At 36.2% G+C, this 23497-nt stretch overlaps 1 protein-coding gene across 4 annotated transcripts in view; it reads right to left on the reverse strand.

Annotated features, from left to right (window-relative positions):
* Window positions 1-23497, reverse strand: part of LOC309875290 (macrophage mannose receptor 1-like) — a 37790-nt gene that overhangs the window by 9818 nt on the left and 4475 nt on the right. For all 4 annotated transcript variants that reach the window (XM_082754548.1, XM_082754550.1, XM_082754549.1 and 1 more), the window contains exons 4-23: window positions 22016-22174; window positions 20981-21094; window positions 20212-20346; window positions 19188-19370; window positions 17282-17439; window positions 16494-16607; window positions 16046-16161; window positions 15558-15706; window positions 14068-14267; window positions 12080-12207; window positions 10966-11053; window positions 9609-9753; window positions 8027-8062; window positions 7734-7909; window positions 7072-7139; window positions 5464-5564; window positions 3741-3877; window positions 2540-2654; window positions 1733-1929; window positions 409-499 (exon numbers count right to left, since the gene is read on the reverse strand). In XM_082754548.1, coding sequence (XP_082610674.1) covers window positions 409-499; window positions 1733-1929; window positions 2540-2654; window positions 3741-3877; window positions 5464-5564; window positions 7072-7139; window positions 7734-7909; window positions 8027-8062; window positions 9609-9753; window positions 10966-11053; window positions 12080-12207; window positions 14068-14267; window positions 15558-15706; window positions 16046-16161; window positions 16494-16607; window positions 17282-17439; window positions 19188-19370; window positions 20212-20346; window positions 20981-21094; window positions 22016-22174 — 2610 coding nt within the window. The remainder of the gene's footprint in view (window positions 1-408; window positions 500-1732; window positions 1930-2539; window positions 2655-3740; window positions 3878-5463; window positions 5565-7071; window positions 7140-7733; window positions 7910-8026; window positions 8063-9608; window positions 9754-10965; window positions 11054-12079; window positions 12208-14067; window positions 14268-15557; window positions 15707-16045; window positions 16162-16493; window positions 16608-17281; window positions 17440-19187; window positions 19371-20211; window positions 20347-20980; window positions 21095-22015; window positions 22175-23497) is intronic.

Here is a 23497-nt window from a genome sequence, read left to right on the forward strand (position 1 = left end):
TACATTTTAATAGACTCCATATGACATCCATAGATGAAGATTACATGCTCTACTCAGAGATAGACAGGAGTATGCAACTCCATGGTTTACATTGTACTTAAAGAGGATGCCAAAATGACTTCTGTTTCAGTAAGAAATCTGTTTTCAAATATTATTCTCTAGTATTGTTTGTAATTTAGGTACATGATCCTAACTGAGATAGTGGATCCTCTCCAGTAATATCTACAGCATAAAAAGTACTTTAAAAACAGACTTCTCTTAAGACTGGTGGTGCTCAGAAAATCTGAGAGACTCAGAATGAGGCTCAAATCTAGAAAAAAATCATATCGGTTTTCCATGCATTTCATATTATGCTTGTCTAATTGAGCTACTTATGCTGTTTAGGAGACTGGGTTAAACAGAACTCACGTGAATTCATTTGGCATATATAACCTCTCTCATTTTCACAGCTATCATCTCGCCACTTCCCATCTGAATGTATGATGAAAACACAATCAGTCTGAAAGAGAGGACAATGTATGCAATCATTAGAAATGGCAAACAGGATGTGGTGAGGTGCTCCTATATTCCTAATGCAAGACTGATGACAGAGAAGAGAGGTGAGAAGAGAGGAACTCGTTGAGCACCTTTGTAAATAGTTCATTTTGCCTAAGTTCAAATTGGCTTGACCCGGTATTTTTCAACAGCCCATTTGACCTAGGCTCTCACTGATATCAGTCAAAGTTTGAAAGAACTGTCTACAAAAACAGTCCCACTAGTTTTATTAAGAATCCTTTAATGACTACGGAATTTATTAGGGTACCTGCAATATGTCTTCTCAATGCTGATTTACAATTATGTACAACTACTTCAAAAAAAAAAATCCATGTATGAAAAAAATAAAATATGAACTATTATTGAAAACAATAGTCTGGATTTATCTTAACAGAAAGCATGAACTCGCTATCAGTTGTTTGCAGTCATTATCAAGATATCATTATCAGGTATTTTGGGGAACAACCAAAATTTCCCTTTACTTCCTTATTCTTAATTTCTTCAAGAGTTTCTTCAGATGGCTCTCCTAGTTTCAGGATTGGCCTTGTCCATCTTTCAGCATTTCTGAGCATATCCAGGTTTCTCTGCTATACTGACTTAAACAAGTTTTAATCATAAAAACTCAAAACTCTGACTGATGGCAATTGTCAAAAGTTTTCCATGACCAGCTTTCCAGTTGCCTACAATTTCTGCAGAAACTATGCATGTCCTTCCTTTGGGAAGGAGATTTAATTTCAGCAGAATGATTTCTCTTTTGTTGAAAATGTCCTTTTTTACCATTAGAAACTAATGAAACTATGTGGGATCATATTATCCAGAAATGGGACACATAGGTAGACAAATAAATGTTTCAACAATAACCTTAATTTTGGTTTATTGTAACTTTTCTCTGCTTGGTGCTGCAACTTTAATGTCAGTGGTAATGTGGTTTGTGCAGGAACTGATTTAAAATATTCCTCCCTGGGCTTGTTTTACAGAATTGGTATTTTACAATATAAAAATGATGAAAAGCACAACGTCCTTCTTCAGAATCTCTGCCAAATATTCTTGGTATATTTGGAAGGGATATCAGGTACTTTGCTACCCCAATCTGATGCAAAAGGTCCTGTTTCAGCATCTTGTTATTGATGCTGTAGCTTCCCCTTAAGAAAAATTATCTGTCTGTCTAAGATATACAGGTTACTTAAATTTTCTGTACCTCTACAGTGTTGTCTGCCAACCACTCAAAGTCATAATAGTTGAAGTAGGTTTGTGCCTTTTCTGGTGCACCGCTAACCCAATTGGTATAGGAAACAGTGCTCCCATCTGTCCAAAGAAATGTGGACTCTCTGTTGATATCATTCATCCCAATCCAAACATTAGTTGTAGCATCCTTTAAATGATAGTGGAGGAAAGCTAGAGGGAAGCAAAGAACTCATTAAGGAAAGCTCATCATGACTCACCCAAAGCATGAAAAGATGTGGACAAATTTGAAACTGGAGCCATATTAAAAGCATATTTCCCAATATAGAACCCATCTACTTTTAACTAACTTTTAGAAAAGCATCTGCAGGAACTTACACAACATTATGGTTGGAAAAAATAGCCCCCCCCCAAAAAAAAAAGACACTGGAGTAAATTAGAAAATGTGCTATTGCCTACTACATATGTACATGTAGCATTTCAGAAAATCATATTGCCAGTTTTCCAGTGAGAGCAAGAGAGACAGACAGAGAATACAGATGTCAGATTGAGAGATTTGTGCAACCACACTCAAAACAGACTGGAAGTTTCATGAAAACTGAGCAACTGAAAGAACTAGAAACACACATTATTTCTTACATGTAATAATTTATCTACTGTTTCACACTTCAGAATTAAAACCAAGTATAAACTGACCTGGCTAATAAGACATTTTCAGCAGTTAATTTGCTTATGTATTTTGGAAAGTATAGTATTTTCCTTAGTAGGAGATGAACATTTTTCTTTGAGAGGTAACATGTTTCAGTAAAGCTTGTATATGTACCTTGCACTTGCTCATTTGGTACTGTAGCCAGGTTTCCTCCCAGATTAATACAAATATCTCGTGCATCATGCCACACAAGTTTTCTTGTTATATTGGAAGCAAAAATTTTGAAACACTGGGGAAAAAAAAAAAAAAAAGCAAGCAATTTACTCAAACAAACATGGAAACTGTTATTTATGAATAGTATCAACCAGTTATAGGACACTATTTCTCCAGAAGAAATCAGGGCTAAAATAAATAACAGATTTCAAGAGTGCTAAATTAATGGCGTGCAAGATCTTTGCACAAAATACATACATCTTTTGAAGTAGGTATTTGGCCCCTCTTTGCACATAAGGTGCAACCCAGGAATTGAGTATCATCTAAATTTATCATAATGACATCAGGTCTATAAATCTGCTTCACATTTTCTTCTGCCTGCTTCTTACAGTAACAGAAGGATCATTTAAATTCAAGAAAATGTGGCTTTGGGTAACACAGCTGCAGAAAACGATCTCCACTGCTCCTTGTCCTGCTTCTAATGACTGTGATTATAACTGCTCATCCTGCCAAACTGTGTGAAATATCATTGACATGTTGACCTAACATTCTGAGGATGCAAGTGCAGTGCAGAGTGTGTACAGCAGATAAAACAGCCCTTGGCAAATGGAGTTTCACCTCCAGTTGGTACAAATTCTTATGTTACAGCAATGAGGACTTCCAGACTAGGACTGTATGTGAAATCGCTTTCAAAACAATTGTAGTTTGACATCATGTTTCTGAACTCAGAGCTTTGGGAGCTCCTATACAAGCCAACAGGATTGTTCAAGTGCATTCTTTCTAAATCACTTCACTTGAAGAGTTTTTTGGTGGTGTGTGTTTGTTGTTTGTGGTTTTTTTTTGAGATGAACCACTATAAGCTTCAGTTCCTAACTTAGATACATAACACAGGACAGAAGTATTATTAAACAGTAACAATGTATTTTGAGCTTGCACAGGCTATATTCTCTAAAAGTTATTCAGCATACACCTATTTTTACTGTATCCCTCTGCAAAGTTAAATGTTTAGTTACTTCCAGAAAAGTCCAGCTATCAACCCAACATGTACTGACTGGGTAACTACACTGCAGATTTATTTCATAACCATAAAAACATATTTTTGCAGTTCTTTTTTTCAGGCCCGCTGTCATACATAATTCGCTAAAGATGCTTGTTGACATACCTTGTTGTTAAAGAGAAGCCAACTTTCTGGACATCCTCCAGGAGGCAATGGAGAAGCAAACGTTGAATTAATAGAGCTATTATGTTTTTCACATACAAATTTATTGGAGGAACCACAGTTTACATCGTTCCACAAACCTAAAAATAGTTAGATTGAGTAAACAAGTCAAGATGTTATAACATTTGTAACAATAATATATAATTCCCTGTTTTGAGTAAGAAAGAGGGTAATCTCTGTTTCTCAGACCATCGAAGTGACTAAAAGACATGCATGCTATATTTATGCAATCAGCTATTGTTTACAAACAGAAGGTCTTCATAGACCATAAGGATGAGCAAAGAGCTGGAGCACCTCTCCTATGAAGACAGGTTGTTCAGCCTGGAGAAGACAAGGCTCTGGGGAGACCTTATAGGAGCCTTCCAGTACCTAAAAGGAGTCTACAGGAAAGCTTGGGAGGGACTCTTTGTCATGGGGTGTGGTTATAAGACAAAGACTAATGGTTTTAAACTAAAAGATGGTGCATTTAGATTAGATATGAGGAAGAAAATGAGGGTGGTGAGGAATAGGTTGCCTAGAGGAGCTGTGGATACCCCATCACTGGAAATGCTCAAGGCCAGGCCGGATGGGGCTTTGGGCAACCTGGTCTGGTGGGAGGTGTCCTTGCCTATGTCAGGGGGTTGGAACTGGGTGATCTTTAAGGTCTCTCCCAACCCAAACCATTCTATGATTTTATGATTCTATGACTTTTGCTGCTCAACACTATTAGTTTGTGGGCTACTGCCTAGCAATTGCAAAAATGAATAAATAAATAACATAAAGAACTGCAAAGAAAGGGCAAGTGACTCAGAAGAGATGCTCTATCATCAGTTAACTCCATTCCACCCTCCCTACCCCCACCCACACCAAGACAACTGAGTAGGAGAATTACAGAAGACAGAGGATGAGGAAAAAAAAATCTGATGAATATTCTTTTATCAGAACACAATCTGCTGCATTTTATATCTCAGGTTTCAGCTTGATCTGAGAGCAAAGTAACCACTGCAGATCTGACTGAGCCAGTTGAAGTTCTCATAGTAGCACAGCTGTAGCACTTTGTGCTTAATTTGAATGCCTGACCCTGCTGCTCTTCCAGGGCTCTCCACAGTGTCTTTACCTGTTGACGACTGGTTCAAGCCATGACATCATTACATTGCAGGCAGCAGTGGTAATACACCAGAAAACAAATTTGAAAGAAAACAGATGTAAAATGGATGAGATAGGAAATTCTGGATCAATCTGAGAGCACATTATACTGTTTGAGTGTATTATAAAATATTTGATATTTTTTACTCATTGGTTTTACTTTCAATTCCCTTTCTTCTATAGCTGAATCATAAATATTTTCTCAAGTTCATAGGAGTAAAGATAGGCTCTGCTCATCTGTTAGATTTTTACTTAGAGAAGTAGTAAAAGACCCTATAATGTGTAATGTCAATCTTATAAAGGTTAACAGATGCCCACATTAAATTACACGTGGTTCTAAAGTCTCCCCCTTCTAAAGACATAGACTCTTCCATGACTGGAGTTTATGCCTGTTACCATATATTGTTAGCTTGTCCCTCTTCAGAAATTCCCAAAAACAGCTGTAAAAGACTGTATCGCAGCTAAAGGCAGAAGTTTGACACCATCAGTTATAATCCAAACAAAGAGAAGTAAAATCTAATAGTTTAGACTTGTTACTTACCTGGCTTTGATGACATTACCACACAATTTTCCTCATTATTTGCAAAGTTCGGTTCATTAGGAGCCCAGGCCACATAGGTTACTGGAGTCCCATCTACCCAGCTTAAAGAAAAGATACAAAAATAGTTATTAGTTAATACACTTCAGTCACTAGATGAAAATTCTAATGAACATCTCGACATGAAGACAATGTCAAAGAGCATTAATGGGAACTGGCTAAAACTGGAAAGGCTGTTACAGATTTTTTTTCTCCTTACTTGATTATCCAAATTTGAAGTGTAAAATATTGCTGGTTGCAAAACAGAAGAAAACACCAAGAATATTTTCCATTGACAGGCAGGAGTGATCAGTCATCATTTAATATCAGAAACCATTATTCAGTTAGCCATAATAAGTAATGGAGAGAATATTAAAATATATATATATTTATCTTAATTGATCACATTTTATCATCTAGATAATATTATGCTCCTCAGTCTAAGTATTCCTGATGTTTCCGTAGATGCAATTAAGGACAAAAATATTCTTCTGTAAATTTTACTCTGAAGAGAAATATTTCAATAGGTTAATTAAGTCATGTGTCCAGAAATACATTGTCACCTTTAAGACTACTCTTTCTGAAGTATCAAAATTATTTTTTTTTCTTTAGTCCTGCATGCTTTTTACTTAATAAATTGCTATTGAAGGGTATTGCCCTTAAATCTATACAGATGAGATGTTCACTGGACCCAAGCAATAGCCCTTCTCCCCTGATTTGTGTACTAAATCAGGAAGACAGTCAGGCACAGGCTCAGCCACTCATAACCTCGTGCTTCTCTTTCACTCTTTCCATGGTTAATGGTTTACAGACACTCAGTAGTGAAGGAAAAATATAGAAAGGTTCTACTAAAAATTCCTCTAACCCTGCTTCAGGTCAGTTAAAAGCACAGTCTGTCACCTCCCAGAAGTGTCTTAACTAGCAGATGAGAAGGTAGGCACTGTCTGTATTGTGCTCTTTAGTAACTTTTACTATAATTTTAAGTTTATTTGTTTGTTGATGATTTTTGGAAATACTTGTTAATTTTACTGTAGTGTAAACTTCTGCTAATACCTGTATTCCTCCTGAGGTGGGAGTATGCAGAGACTACCCTGAAAACCTCAATCAGAAGCAGCTTTTGAATTCATTATGTAGTCCTTCCTAATTCTGGAGGGTTTCTCTGGAGCTACAGTATAGAGATCAAAAGTAGATGAAGAATGAAGCTCTGAGGAATCAAACATATTTTGTGTGTGCATGCATACATGTATGTGTGTGTGCTTGTAGGTACAAAATCCAGCACAGAAAGACATCTCTCTAGTTTATGGGGCCAATCTTTGAAACAGGCTTGACAAAGCATGAGAGTATGGATGTCAAGCTTTTCTTGACTAAGTATCAACTCAAGAAAAAATGTTGATTTCATTTTTCTTTTTGGGAAAAGCTACGCTACTAGGACTTAGACTATTCTAGGATCCTGCTTTGTACTTGTTATATACATCCTTCAGTCCTTGTAAAACAACACATTTAGTACCTCCAGCTACATAAAATACTGTTTGTTTCTACATGCTAAGAGCTGCTGTGATGATCTGAACTTACCTAAACTTTTTATCCAGACTCACTTTTAAACCAATGAAGTAATCTCTTGACTCACTCCAGTAACCATCCTAAAACAGAAAGCAACTATTTATTTTTTTTTAATTAAAAAAAGTCTTTGAAATAAAACAAGCAGAAATGCATATGTTATTAATTACAGAAGTCATCAGCAATAGGCATGTGTTTACAGCTAAACATAGTTGTGTTTACATGCTCAGGGGCAGACGTCAGCTTTTCAGCTGGAGCAGCAGAGACCTGCAGCTCTGAGGACCCTTAGGATGAGGAGAGGGAAGCAGAGTTTGAGGCAAAGACTGGTACATGTCTTTTCAAAGACTGGTACATGTCTTTTCCTCCCTCTGTGGCTGCAGCACTGTCTAGTGCCAACCTCAATCCTCTCTGAAACCAACTTCTTCCCAAACCAGCACAGTTTACACCTCATTCTTTCCACTGCTCTTCCTCACCACCTCAGCATGCCTGGTGCCAAACAAGAGACCAAATCGCACAGGAACAAAGGACATTTGGGGCAAAGGGAGAGGAGAGGGGGGGCGAATTCATCAATTTCAGGTAGAATTCATTAATAAAAATGCTGATGGCTCTATTTCTGAGACAATTCAAATTTTGCAAGCAGGCTGTCAAAAGCATTTCTACTTTATATTGATTCTTACATTTTGTTTCAGAGCTCTCTGTAGGAACCTCCTCTCACTATTACTACTAACAACAGCCAGGTTTGCAGAATTCATCCTGCAAAACTCTTGGGCTTTTTCCATGGAGACCTGTTCTTTGCTGATGTAGTATAGTTTATCTTCATATATGACCCATCCATCCACAGTGGTTTTATATTCTGGAAGATAAATAAGGTTCTTAAATTCTTCATCAATAGGACATAAAAGTTAATTTTAGAGTAATGATTTTGATAAAAAATAATTAACAAAACGAATAAATGTATGCAAAAACCTACCATATGTGTCAGTTGGTTCAGGTTTTAGCATCACTCCTGCAAAACAAGAGAACAGAAGGCATAATGTGTCCATATAGCACATTTTTATGACTGACTGCAAGGAACCAAGTGAGGACCAGGGCAGAATTCTGTACCCATTTGCCATTGACTAGAAAAGAAGCAGGCTTAATCACACATTTCAGCTACACATTATGAAATATGCATGGTCATCTACTTATAATTTTGTATCATAAACTGTGCTTTGTTCCAGCAGAGTCATAACTTTGCTTGGACCACATACCTGTGAAGAGAAATATAAAGGAAAATCAGTTTTCCAGTCTGTAAGATAAAGTAGATTTATCTGAAATTCTTTAAACTTCAGTTTTGTAGCCCTTTAGTGAAACCCCAATAGATATACCATAAACTTCCAGAAAGATCTTCTCATCAAGAGGCAGAACATTTCCACTAGATTCCTTCGACTCTTTCAAATATTCTCTCAGTCCCAAATATTCATAAGCAAAAATAAATATGACTTTGTATACTGACTGCAAGTTGTTTCTGCTTCTGGTTGGAAAAAGAAATACCACTGTTTTAAACCATTCCTTTTCTAGAAAGAGATGTCTACTGAATAATTGTAAAAGAGAGCTTGGAGCACTGCTTACAGACCTGTTTCATCAATTTTCTCTAACGATATTGTTAAAGCTATGGCTAGCCTCAGTGACAACTGCCAAACATACCAACACAACTGTGATCCTGAACACTTTTCTTTCATTAAGTGGATTCAGACAACAAAAAACAGCAGAAAATTTTCTCCTGGAACTGGGGAAAAAAAATAAAAAAATAAATAAAAGTGATCTGGCAGAACTAAAACATCACAGACAAATGTAATATCCCAGACAAATATTTCAATACTCCAAAGTTTTGGTGGATGTCAGACAGGAAACCTGGAATCTCCAATAATGTGCAGCTCCTGATTGTCCTCCATGGCCAGCTGGGCTGCATGGCAAGTGACATGGCATGTCTGACTCTTCAGCTATTCGCCCTTTGAAAAATGGGGCAGGGTCTCAGCCAGCCCCAGGAGACTCAGCATCAGGGCTGAAACGCTGCAGGAAGGCAAGACAAAGCCTTCTGCTTCCGTCCATCTCTCATCACCTTGTCTCAACCCTTTTAATTGATTTGTGGTAAATTTAGTTATATCTTAAAGCAAAAATATGTTTGGTGTACAAATATTAATTTATTTTTCTTAGCTTTACCTGTGTTAGTATAAAAGTAAAAGTGTTGTAAGGACTGTACAACTCCTTACTTCCTACACCACAAGCACACAAACAAAAAGTTCTTAATAAACAAAATGTTTGCAATCTATGTAACCCTCACAAATGTATGGGTTATTAATACATCCTAATATACACCAACGAATAAATTCATTTACTCTGATCATCTATCACTGAATAATCCTTGCCTACATAATGCTACATAATTATCTTGGCATGCGTTTGGAAGTACAGTTTTCAAAATTTTGTACCTTTCTCCAGCAAATTACATTAGAAAACTTCTACTTTAAAAATTATTTAAGCTTCCTGATTAAAAAGAAGAATGAAAATACCTTTTTTTATTTGACAAAGCCAGTTATGTAGCGCTTCACATTCTGAAAGGAGCCACTTCATAGAATATGGCCCACCACCCAGCACACCACAGAACTTGTACCGTCCTGAATTTCTTGAATGATCCTTCAAGACTGTGTACCTAACCTATAGAAGAAAATATATTTTCATCTGTTTCAGCAGGTGTACTCTCCATTGGTAAAAAGAAACAAGGGTATTTGAAAGACTCCATCTCTCACTAGGATAAATACAGGAAAAACAATAGGTGCAAGAATTTTTACAGTGGGGAAATGTCACTGACTGGGAGATCAGGCTGTCTTGACATAGAGGGCTTTTTGCCTTGTTTGTACCTCAAGCTCTGAACACAGGCAGAATAAAAACATGCAAATGGACAGTTTCTAATGGCCTCCATCTAGTTTGGAACACAGTCACAGCCCCAACACAGTCACATTGATCCTATGCAAGCAAGGTAGTTTGCACTTCATCAGCTGTAACCTGGTTCAAAATGATATTGTCCAACAACCTTGTGGTAGCTGTGACCATACTGTGCCTCAATTCAGCATTCACGGCTTCCCTTTACTGAGGGTAATGAGTGTGGCTTTTAGCAGGGAAGTCTTGTCCTACAAACCTAGTGGAGCTACCTTAAGGAACTGAGATCCAAATGGGAAGGGTGATCCATTTGCTGTAACCTGCTTGGGATTTTCAAAATTTTTTGTCCAGATCTCTTTAGGAAAAATAAATAAGGAAACAAATGTGTAAATGTATTACAAGATAAGAGGAAAAGTTCCTTGCCTGGGTCAAAAATAGGAAATAGGGAGTAGGAGTGCATGGAGGGCAATGAGTGGAATTCTGCAGGAATATTTCACACATTTGTGGATATTTACATAGGCTCAAGAGATGACTGGATAAATTAATGGAAATATAGAATTAAGAATAAAGTTCTGAGCTCTGGTTCTGAAAGACCCTGAGGCATCACTTTCTGGGCGATACAGGAGAATACTGTGAAATCTGTTTGCTGCATGCTTAGCTCTTAAGATGTTTCTGGCCACTCCCAAAGACAGGATACAAGGTCTGATATGACTAATGTTCTGACATTATGAGTTCATATTATATTCTTGAAAAAGAAAATATGTTGGAATGCTGTGCAGAAAGCTGCAGATCATAGTGAAATGCACATCATTTCCATGTATTCAGATGTGTTGCTGTGATTTTACCGATGGTTATCAAGTTTAACAACCATATAAATGTTTGCAGGATTAGAGTTCTCTTTCAACAGGAGGAGTAAAAACCCAGAAAGCACGTGTACAAACCCCAAGACTTCTTAAGCAAACAAATCTGATGAAAAATTAAAATACTCACTGGAGAGCCATCACTCCAGGCAAATCCTTCATCTGGATTCAAGGAAAATATACCAATCCAAAATGTTTCAAATGAACAGCGACCAACCCTAACACAAATTACAAGACAGAACAGTGTGTAAACACCAAAACAATCAACATCCAGGAACACACCTTGAAAACTTCTACAGCAGATTCCAAAGTGCACTGAACTTGTAATAATTATCTTATTAGCTTTCATGAAGATCATACAGATGTTTATATTCTCCCTGGAAATATCTATTATTTATATGCTTATTTACTTGCTTTGCTTGCTTTTACTCTTTTGTACAGTTTTTCTGGAATGTACAAGAGCTTACATTCAACAAGTATCCCCAGTTTGACTGTACTAGTGCAACAAATGTAACCAGCGGAGCACCTTGCCAAGAGCTAGCTCTGACATCATGAGCTATGTGAAGACTGTTGTATCAACTCAGAAATGTAACTAAAGTCTTTAAAAACATTAGTAATTGTTGCATACTTTAGACCATGGATGTTTCTTGAACAAAGATAATAGAATCATAGAATCATTTAGGTTAGTAAAGATGTTAAAGATCAGAAAGTCCCTAACTAATCATCAATACCCTAACTATGGTGCTGTAAGAATAGCTCACATTTTAGCCCTGCTACTTGCCATATGAGAAGCCACTGTACACTTGTTTAGTGCCAATGGCTTATTTATCAAAATTATTGTTAGTATTGTTTTTGTGTTCAGTTTTCTTAGGAATGGAAAAGCCTTCACTGATTCAAAGAGGCTGATCCTCTTGAAAATTGCCTCAGCTTTGACTATGTCACAGTGAGACAAAAGTAAATACATTGGTCATATTTTCTATCCTGCTAAAAATACCAGCCCCCATATTTTTATGTATTCTTGAATGATATCTATTAGCCATTATACATATTTTTCAATCTCTTGGATATAAACAATTCCTTTTTCATGAAACAGTTAATACTAATGCGTAGATAAAACTTCAAGCTTATTACAGTGTTTTTGGCTTTTGAGGAGTCTGTTTCAGAAATAATTTAAGAGTGTTTATAATAGCTCATATTAAATATTTTTTTAGGCCTGGTAGGATAAACACACAGCAGATACTCACATTTTTGCTCTTGATAACATTTCTTTCTCCTCCTCAGAGTTAATGGTCACTAGATCCCCTCCCATTTGTCTACAAAAATCTCGAGCTTCAAGCCAGGATTTCTTTTTAATATCTGATCTGCAAAAGCTCTGGAGAGAAATTACTTTAAAACATATTCTACACTTAAAATGGATAATAAAGATATACACATATACATACATAACATGTAATGTAATGCACATTATGTATAATACACATAAAATAAAAAAATGAAGAAATGTACTCTTTCTCAAATATACAAGCCAAGTCATAGCCCACATGAGAAATAGCATGGATTATGCTGTTCATAAAAGTTTTGCATTAGAGTGGTTTAATTAGTTGCACTAGAGTGACAAGCAAAGGGGAGGAGTTGCTAGAAGGGAAAACAATTCACTTTAACTTGTTTTGCTTGTAGGAGGGCCCAGGCCACCCTCCAAAGGAAGGTAAAGGAGATTAGTTGTGGCCAAGGCAGAACAGAGGATTCTGAAGACATGGGCAAAAGTTTGAACTCATTGTATATATGTCTCACTTTGCATTTGCAGTATGATATCTAACAGTTTGGTAGTTTAAAAGAGAATAAGCGTGAGTTTGACCAAAGTTGAAAATGATGATATGGGGATAAAGGAGACCAAGTAAATATCATTCCCACTGAGTGAAAGAAAGAAATGGAAATAATAATAATAACAAAGCCAACAACAATTAAAAGACAAGACCTCATTAATTCAAATAAAGTTATAAGAAATACTAACATCTCACACTTAGAATGTTGCTGTTCTGCAGGATTCCAAATCAATATTTACACTCTATCTTCATTTGTTGATCAAAGTCCTTTCATATGCCTGATAGTTGCAATTGAGTGTGCTTCAAATAAAAGTTATCTGTAGCTTTGCTACAGCTATCTAATAAATGTTCATAAGCTTCACAAAAACTGGATGATTAATCTTTCAAGCGATGTATTATCCTTTATTTTGGGGGTAACATGGTTTTCTTAGCAAGGTTAAGCCTTAGGCATTTTGCTGTGTGTGGGCGGACATTATTGTTTCTTTATTTCATTCCCTGAGCTCTCACATACCTTGGCTAAACATGGGATTTTTGCACAACCTAGTGACCACAGCTGATATAAAGAGCCAAGCTTACAGCCAAATTTTGCTGCTACTACTATTTAATGCAAACTCTCAACATTGCTGTCTTAATAATGTTGCAAATATTATGTTGTTTCATCTTTGTTCTTATCTTTTCCATATACATGTATATTTTTTTTAGAGACTCAATATTTCTTCCCCTTCTTCCATTTTCTACTCCAGTTTATTCTACCCCTGGGGCACAAACTTCCTGATTTTCTTTCCTGCATCTTTCTTCCTCACCTTGTGCCCAGTTCCTTAAACATCATCTTCCTTCCTCAGTTTCTTCCCCCTTACAGATGATTACAGATGATTCCTGGAGTTTTTTGTTTGTTTGTTTTGTTTTGTTTTGTTTTTGTTTTTGTTTTTTTTGGCCTTGTTCTTATCTCAGATATTCATAGAATCATAAAATGATTTACATTAGAAGCGATCATGCAGTTCCAATCCCCCTGCCATGGGCAGGGACAGCTCCCACCACACCAAGTTGCTCAGAGTCCCATTCAGCCTGGTCTTGATCACCTCCTGGGTTGGGGTATCCTCTGGGCAACCTGTGCCAGTGCCTCGTCATCCTTATAGAGAAGAATTTCTTCTGAATATCTAATCTAAATCTACCCTCCTTTAGTTTAAAGCCATTCCCCCTTGTGAGGATGTAAAGCCATCCTCCCTTCACTATACTCCCTAACAAAGTGTCACTCCATCTTTCTTATAGGCGCCCTTCACTGCAAATATCGCCAGATGAAGATGTCCCTTTGTCCTTCCACCGTTTGTGTTTTTGTTTTGTTTGTTTTGTTTTTCTCCCCAAACCCAACATTCCAAAGTCTTTCTTCTTTTAACTATTTAAGCACTTACTTTAAAACAGGAACTACTATATTTGTTTGACACCCAGCCTTCAGGACATGTGTGTGCTGGAGCAGTAGTTGGAATAGGTGGGGCAGTTGCACCATATGCCCACTGTTTACAGATGTATTTTTGCTTTGTCTCACAGTCAAGAACATCCCACAATCCAGCTGTAGTTCCAGTTCTCATGGCAACACATCCTGGCTTACTTCCTTTATGAGAAATAAAAAAACACTTTGGCTATCTTATACAGTCTAACTTGTTTAATTCTTACTTGAAGATTCTGCTTTTTTTTTTTTTTAACTTTTTTTAATGTCCTTCATAATTAATTATATGGCAGAAAATATTTTTTTTTTAATAGGTAAAACATTTGTTTGCAAGTGAGGACTTCATTCCTACTTACATTAAGCACACTTTATATCAGGTGGTATATCCTCAGTTACTAGTGCTTTTCATAAGTGCACACACCACACAAGATGTAGTCACATGCATACAATGAGCTTATACAATGGCATATTTGTGTTCTTTCTTCTTTTTCTGAGTTTACTTAGCATTTAATTTTTTATTTTTTTTTTCGTTCCTGTTGAGCACAGAGCTGAAATTCTAATGGACATGTCTACCATGGCGCAATAATTCACCCCTGAAATGAAATGGTCAGCTATAAGACCATCATTTTATGCCAGTTCAAGACATTTTGTTCCTACATGTATGTATCACTATACATGCATCAAAGTTTACCTGCCATTTTTCTGATCATGCTCATTTGCCTGAGATTGTCCTGCATTTTATCACAGTCAAATTTTCACTATCAGATATTATTTAGTGTCATCAGAAAACTTTGTCATCTGATTATTCACCACCTTTTCCAGATCATCTGTAAATATATTGAACAACATGGGCTTTGGCACAGATCATTACAGAACTCTGCTGGTGAGCACTCTTTCCTTATAGAAATTAGACATTAGTTCTAGCCTTTTCCATTACCTGTCTTTTAACCAAATTTTCTTCTGAAAAGCTCTTTTCAAGAGCTTTCTTCTGTCAGGTCAGATTAGCTGAAAGACAGTTTCAGTATGGTGATGTGAATGCAGTTTTCTTAGCATCACAAGTAAAAAATATATGGTATGATCATTTTTGATACTGTGATTTTGTAATTCTAACTTTAAAATCTTAATACAATTGTTCCATTTCAGGTTCTTTCTTATGACTGCAGAATGGTCTCAGGAACTGTCTGTAGCCTGTTTATCAGAAAGCAGGCAATTTTCAAGATTCTGATAATGGTTGTCTTTGTGAAGATGAGCCAAAAGGTTAAACTTAAGTATATCAGATGTCCAAATATAAAACTGCTATTCAAATTATTCCTTTAAAATTAAAAGTTGGATTTGGGGAACTTCCAGTTCCTTTGAAATATACTGAAGGGCTAAATGATAAAATTCAGTGGATGTTGCCAATGCCAACCTGAATAGGGACCGTGGGGTCAGAGTGCATCCACCATCGACACCTACCAGGCATTCCTACATCCCAGTGTGCAAAGGAGACATCTTCACCATTGGTCCACTTGAAGGTGCCTTGGTCCTCTATGTCAGTGAGACCGAGCCAGAAATATTTTTCAGGCCTCAGCCCAACAAGGCTAGTCAAATAGGCTTGTTCATACCTGTAAGGGAGATCACAGTAACACAAGTGGAAGCAAAAGCCTTTATCCAAATTCTAATTGTCTGGTCTGATGATGAATCCTATTCTCCTTTTCTTTGCTTTGGATTAGAGGAAGGGCCTTACAAGGGCATTCTTGCACTACATAAATCAACAACAGAAAAAAAAAAAAAAAAAGAAAAAAAAAAAAAAAAAGGATTTTTTTGTTCAGCTACAGATCTCACCTGTAACTTGGGTAATTTACTGTCTGTCCTTGTGTGAGAACTGTGAAGTAGTTCCACGAGTAATTTAAGAACATACAACCTTTACCTATTCAAAAGACAAAGAAAAGTGATTATCATACCTACTTTCAACTGTGGCTAAGTAACCTTTTTCTCCTTCACAAGTGCTGTTTGCTTCTGAAAATGTTGCTGGTGCATGTCCAATAAAATAACAGTAGGTCCCATATCGTCTCCAGCCCTGTAATATAATTATAGGATCTCCTTATGAGTTTTAAATAATTGTAGTGTCATGTATTAAGTGAGCTATACAATTTTTAAGTGAATGAAGCAAAATAATCATAAGTATTATGAATTAGCAAAATTTTGCAGTGAAATTAGATTCTTTCTAAATGGCTTATGTAAGTAGCTTAATAAAGTTTATAGTAACATTAAGAGAGAGAGATAAATTCCATAATAAATACAAAAATTGTTTTTATATATAAATGATGCAAATTCAAATATTTCTGGATGATTCTCAGACAAGGGCCTTATTTGATCTGAAAAATTAATGTTTCAGTCTTTTATACTTACTTTTTTGCAACCTACATCAGTACTTTCCTTTTCTCCAGCTATTTGTGATGCAGGTTTTCTTTTACAAATGTAACCAGCTTTCTTCTCACAGACATAGTCTGCCCAGTAGCCATCCTACGAGGCAGGAAAAAGAAAGAAATAGCAATGAGATTAAGATGAATAACTTAAAGAAATTGAATAGAATTTTCTTTCTCCTTTGACTCTGAAACAGAAACATATTGTTTTTCTTATGCAGTCCCCCAAGCTGATAACAAAGCTAAATCTTCTCACACTCAGTGAAATGGCAGAGTGGTCTATGGTAGTACTGCTATGGCCAGTAGTGATGAATGGGAATATGGGTGCTGGGTTTCCTGGCCTCTTTTCAGCTGGAGCTGGTCCTCAGCCTGGTCTGCAGGAGCAGGCACAGGCAGTTGTGCCACACAGGGACAGGCAAACAAGCAGACACAAAGGCAGCAGCAGGGATCCCCACATTACACCATTGCCACAAGAAGAAAAGGAAGAGGAGAATATATCCAAATGACATTCAAAGACCTTCTTTATGGCCCCAGTTTCAGTGGTGACTTTGAGATGAACTTGAAGAGAAAAAATTTTTAACAATGCAGCAATGTTTTCATTTTATTTATTTATTAATTTATTTATTTAAATGAATGGTCATATTTTAGTCTCATCTTTTCTCCTCACATCCTTTTTCCTGGCCCTAAATGGTTGATGAAATAGCAGGGCACATTATTCTTTTGCTAAGAATTTAGTTTCAATGTTAAAATCAGATCCATGCTGAATAATGTTACCTGGCCCTTGATCAGTACACAATCTTCTGGTCTGTTGTTGGTGCTGGATGGCTCTCCCAGGTGCCATTTTGTGTATGTCACTGGTGTACCATCACTCCATTCAAAATACATTTGAACCTTATGGTCATTCAGACCAATCCAGAGGTTGTCTGTCGGCTCTAAAACATGGAAACAGAACTAGAAAGGACCTCTTACGGTGCTGCATCCCTTTCTCAGCAACTTCAAGCTCTAGAACACATACTCCCTTAATTTATCAAACATAACAGTATTTAGTTTGTTGCATGATCATTTTAAATGTTAATTTTTTCACACATACTACAATAAATACAGTGTGTTCAGTGCGTTGCAAAAATAAGATATAATGAAATAACAGAATCATATAATATCCTGAGTTGAAAGGGATCCACAAAGATCATCAAGTCCAACTCCTGGGTCTACGCAGGATTACCTAAAAATCCCTTACTTAATCTAAATAAATAAATAAATCACTTCTTTTACTCATAGCACTGGAAGAAGAGTGCTGATGCTGATGTACAATGGTGGAACTGTGTGAATAGTTAGTTTTCAGGTTCTATTGCACTGGTCAGATTTTAAAATATTGTTTTGATCTAACTTGGAATATAAATGTTTTAATTGTCTTTCAAAAAAAAAAAAAAAGAAAGAAAGAAAGAAAGAAAGAAAAGCAGAGAACCCTCCCTAAGTCCATCCCCCAAGACCTAGATAATTTCTTTAGGCAATAAATTAAATCTCTGATACTACCCAAAACTCAGCAGTGAAAGGACATCAGCAGCCAGATCTAACTTTGAAGCTAGCCATGCAAGCTGGGGCCAGACCATATGACATTCAGGGCCCATTCTGGCCTAAATCAGTGTGAGATCCAATGGTTTTAGGCATTCTAAATTAAAGGAAAGTGAGAAAAATGAATGGTAAATTTAGGCAGCATTCGGAAAAGATAGAAAAAATTCTGGAAGGATATTCACAATTTTCTCAATAGTAATTAAACTGAGGGATGATACCAGAACCAAAAAGTAACCAAAAGCAAAAATATCTCACTGTAGGGAGCTGGTTGTGAGAATGGTTGGACACTAAGCAGATAAGTTACTTTTGATGAAAAACAAAAATTTTCTGTCTTGATTTTGCACTTTTCAAATAGTTAATTAGGGCTTTCACTACCTCTATGCATAGGAAAAAGCAAAATAGTTGACAGGGTCAAAAAGTAGCAACATGTCTACAGACTCTACACATTTCTGTCAGTATTATTAAAATAGGCCATGGTGAGATCATGATGTTAGATCCAGTCATCTAAGTAGGTTTCTTCAAGAAGCCCAAGCAATTTCACAGCTGTCTGCCGGGAAACCCCCTTGGCTTGCTCTGCAGATCTTTTCCTTCTGGTAAATTCCAGCACTTTTCTTCAGTAGGTGGTTCCTTCCATTGCTTCTGCAGAAACTCTTGATCTTGCTGATCTTGGTGCTGGGTGACCAGCAAAGCACAGCAAATGCTTTAGAGCCACACTGTAAATTCCCCAAATGTGCTGAAAGCAGTACAAGTTGCTTTTCCATATAAAACAGATTCACAGTTATATTTCACAATACTTCACTGAGAAAGCTTCTTACTTGGGTGACTGGCCCCCTGCACTGGTGCAAGGCAAAACACATCAGGACTGTTGAGTAAGTCTGCAAGTTGCTGCATAGAGGAAGGCATCAGTGTTGAAGCAAAAAGGATAGTTCTGCACTAACACTAGCAGATTTGTGTGTCCTTGCATGTCTTTGGCTGCAATGTTTCATGTTAATACAATTTCTACACCTCATTTGAGGCAGCTAATACTTCTTTCATGCAAACAAAACAAACAAACAAAACAAAACAAGCAAAAAAACAAGCAAGCAAATTTAAACCTGGAAACACTTACTGTACCCAAGCCCAGACACTATAAAGCTGTGCTCTTCAAGGCTTCGGATGCTGGCCAGGTGACTCCCTTCCTTTTGACAGGAGGTCAAAGCTTCTTGCCATCCTTTGGTCTCCCTGAAGATTTTGTAACAGTGGTCTACATATGGTACCCATCCATCTGGGCAAGTAATAAAACCAGTATCACCTAGAAATAAACATCACTGTGTTAGAGCAGTTCAAATGCTATCCAAAAGACATGAAGCTGAAAATTATTTCACTCATTCTCTGTAAAAGCTCTAAACTAAGAATTTTCTTTGGAGATTCCTATTATAGTGAAATTATGGATGGAAAACCTTAAACACAAATATGATTCCATGATGGCATGTTTAATTAGGAAAATTAAAGATTTTTAATACAGATATTAATTAACACAAATTCTAGAGTTATTATATAGTCAAATGTGAATAAAATAAACTAATGTATAAATTTTAACACCTTCTGTATTACTTAGTAGCTATTTAGCAGTTAAGGGAAATCAGAAGTCATCATCTGCACTTAACAGACTGCTTACAAGTTTCTAAAAGATAAGTATGTTGGTAGAGTGAAAATCATCGAGACAAATTTGCAGCTAGATATATACAAAGGGAAATACCAACAACAAAATACTTATTCACTTAAAATATCTTTTATCTTTGCAATGTGTCCATTCTCCTTCCTTTAAAGATATTTACTAACTCCCCTCTTCCAAAAATAATTTTTGGTTTGTTCTCTTTTTTCATGCTTAGTACTGTGTGTATTCAAAGAAGAGACCTGACTCTTTCATTCTGTGTATTGTGGACTGGAGAGCAGCCTAGAAAGGGTGCAAAGGTTTTAAAAAATGAATTAGAAAACAAAACAAAACAAAACAAAACAAACAAACAACAACAACAACAAAAACAGTACTGGTTAAAATTAGATCTTATTTCTAATTTTGTCTCTGCCATTAGGAATACCAAGCAATTCAGATAATGGCTTTTATTTTTAATTATCAACATAGATTAACATACCTGAGGGTACCAAAGTAGTGTCTCTTTTTTTACAAATGTAGCCAAGTTTCTGATCACATTCCCAATTTTGCCATTTAGCTTTTGTTTCAGGATTCAAAACCACACAGAGTTTTCCAGATTCTGGAGAGGGACTTCCTTTGGGAAATGTACAAAAAAAAAAAAAGGTGAACTTTTCTGAAAGCCAAGTAGAACTCTAAGCCCGAAAATGCACAGAAGTGATTACTACTGCTAGAAGTGACAGCCCCAAAGATCAAGCTTTTTCCACCTTCAACAAGAACTGAGGTACTGGGAATGCCTCCATGATGTCTAATATATCATCATTTAAGTGTACGTGAACAGGTAACTCATTCTTCTGACTTTTAATATTACTTGCTGGTAATATTGCTAGTAGTATAATAAATTATAACTATACTAGTATACTAACTGTAACTATACTAAAATATAGTAAATTAATATTGTTGCTAGAGACCAGAAATGGGAGAATACGTGTTTATGGGGATTGTATTATTATTCTCAGGCCTAAAAAACTTTTGCAATACATAGAAGTTTCTGATTTCTATTAGTATAGAAAAAGCTATAGAAAAATACAGACAAAACCTTTTCTAAATCTAACACAATAAAAGTTAAAATCCATGTTGTTTTGGTGGCTTAATGTTAACATTCTATTTTTTTCTCATGCTCAGGTAAACTGAGAATAAAATTTAAAGAAGTATTTGAGGTATGTATCTTTTGTCTTCAGAAATACAAAATCAAGGAAAGTCACACCTACCTGGAGCCCAGTTTAAATACCGGAAAGGGCTGCCTCCAGTCCACTCCCAGCCACTCTTCAAGTCCAGTCTATTGAGCCCAATCCATAGCATAGAATCTGTACTTTCTGTTAATTCTAAATAACCAAAGGAAGATTTATAAATCACTTTTTATTAGCAAATAATATTAATCATTATTATTCATTAATAATATTTATAGGAAGATTTGCAATTCTTAAATATCTATTTACAAATGTCTTTAGATATTAAGATATCTGATAAATTGAAATATTCCAAAGCTTTGATCAATGTAAAATGTAAACAACAACATTCTCTTATTCTTTCAATCACCTATTGCAAAATGAGTTTCCACAGAGTAAATTCAGAATTAAAGTGTTTTTGTAGAATAGCCCAAACACTTTACAAGATTGGAGATATTCAAGTGGAAATATTGGTGTAGTGTAAGTGTAAACTCCCAAGCAAAAGTCTTATAATTTAAATTCATCATTAGAAAAACAACTGAGACTTTCTTCCATGCAATTCCTCCAGAAATACACAGGTGGTATATTTCTTCTATTCATACATGATACGGGATGTATGAACAACTGACATTTTTCAATTTGTCAAATTAAATAAATAAATAAATAAATAAACAGGTGCCAAGCTGCATTTGACAAAAAACATATCTTTCTTTTTGCATAAATATAAGTCATTTCTCTTACTTTCAAATTTTTTTAAGTTTACGTATTATGAAAAAAAAAAAAAAAAAAAAAAAAAAAGGAAATTTTAATTTACATTTAGGAAGTTTTTTTCTCTTAAAATGAGATATTTCTAAATAGAAAGTCAAACTGCCACACTAGCAGGATGCTGGAATACTATGAATTTTGTTTAAAGCTGACAGTGATTTTGAGATGAATTTGCAATTTCTAAAAGATTTTGCTAATTTACTTTTGTATATTTAGGCCCATAGGCATTAGCCAAAACTGTACCAGGTAGTCCTTAGCTGTGATGATAGACTGAAAGGATCCGGAATGTCAGGGTTTCCTTTATTTCCTTACCTTTAATGTATATTTGCTCATGAACGTCTGTGATACACAATAACTCCGCATTTTGTTGCTGACAGCTCTTCCTTGCTTGGTGCCAAGTGAGTGCAGATTCCAAGTTTACTTGGTAGTGGACATTTGTTGACAGATCTGTAGTCCAGGTTGTTTCTTTATCTGTGGAGAAAATAGTTATTATGGGGTGATAGTAATTCACTCACAGAAAAACAAGTTGAAGGTTCTCTTTATTCATGACATTCTCATTAAAGAATGGGAAGTTGGCTGTGCTATTCTTTCAAATGCACTGGAAGTGTAACAAGCAGGATAGGGAAGGAAGAAGTTAAGGCCTGTCATCTGACAGGTAGTGCTGGCAAATGTTCCCTCCTGTTGCATGAAGATACATAATTCAGGAGTTACTACAAGGGAAGTGATTGCATGGAGAAATATATTGCATGGCATGCTGTGGCAGATACTGTAGTTGAAATCTATAAAAAGATACATAAGTTCTCCTTCTCGTTCTTGGCAGCAGTTCCCACTGAGATCTGTGAGACCTAGCTATAGAACTGAATTTAACATCAGACTGCTTTTAGATAAATCTTCCCCTGCTAAAAGCTTCTGGATGTGCTTGCCACACAGCTTCAGATCTGGCGCACTGCAGTAGTACTGAGCTGCGTGGTGCTCATCTCCTGATTATCTCTGCTTCTTTGATCTGTTGAGGATCTATACATGCTCAATAAAGTGCAGTATGAAATTGAGTTAGATGCTTGATTAGTCTCAAAAACCAGTATGAAGTTAAATTAAAAGAAGAACTAAGAATTGGCTTTCAAAGGATTTGAAAATTACTCATTGACCCTATGTCACATGCTATTTAGACTCATTGTAATAGGTATCATTGCAGGGACCTGGAAAATGTATTTGATTATAGATCTGAATCAAACCAAATGCACATTTTGAATGGACTAGGGTAAAGGAGTGTTTTAATAATAGAAGTAACGTTGATCAGAAGCAATGGGGACAAAGATAGAGGAGAGCTGAGAAGTGCCAGATGTCCAAAGCTTATTTGTCAAGCATCAAGCCATAAAGGGAGATGGAGAGAGAAGTGACCACAGAAATGGAGGACAATTTTCAGAAAGCAATTGAAGTAGTAGTAGAGAAATGCCAGGGATGGGAGGCAGCTGTCAGGGGAGTGGAAAGACAGCTTTCCAGACAATGTGAAGAGGTCTTAATAAGATCAGTAAATGGACATGTACCACTTAAGCAAATATATATATATATATATATATATATATATATATATATATATATATATCCATATGAAAATCACAAAGACTGAATTGTTAACTTCGTCACCAAGCTTCCTACAGCTCTTATTTTTATGCCCACATCCATCACAGTGGGGATCCTCAGAAAGGGATTATACAGGTTGTACAATGCTGACAGATTGCATCCTGCCTGGGAAACAGAGAGGAACTCAAAATTACCCTGCTGCTCAGCAACACC

This window comes from Aythya marila, assembly GCF_965140915.1.
Source record: "Aythya marila genome assembly, chromosome: 2".
NCBI classification, from domain to species: Eukaryota; Metazoa; Chordata; class Aves; order Anseriformes; family Anatidae; genus Aythya; species Aythya marila.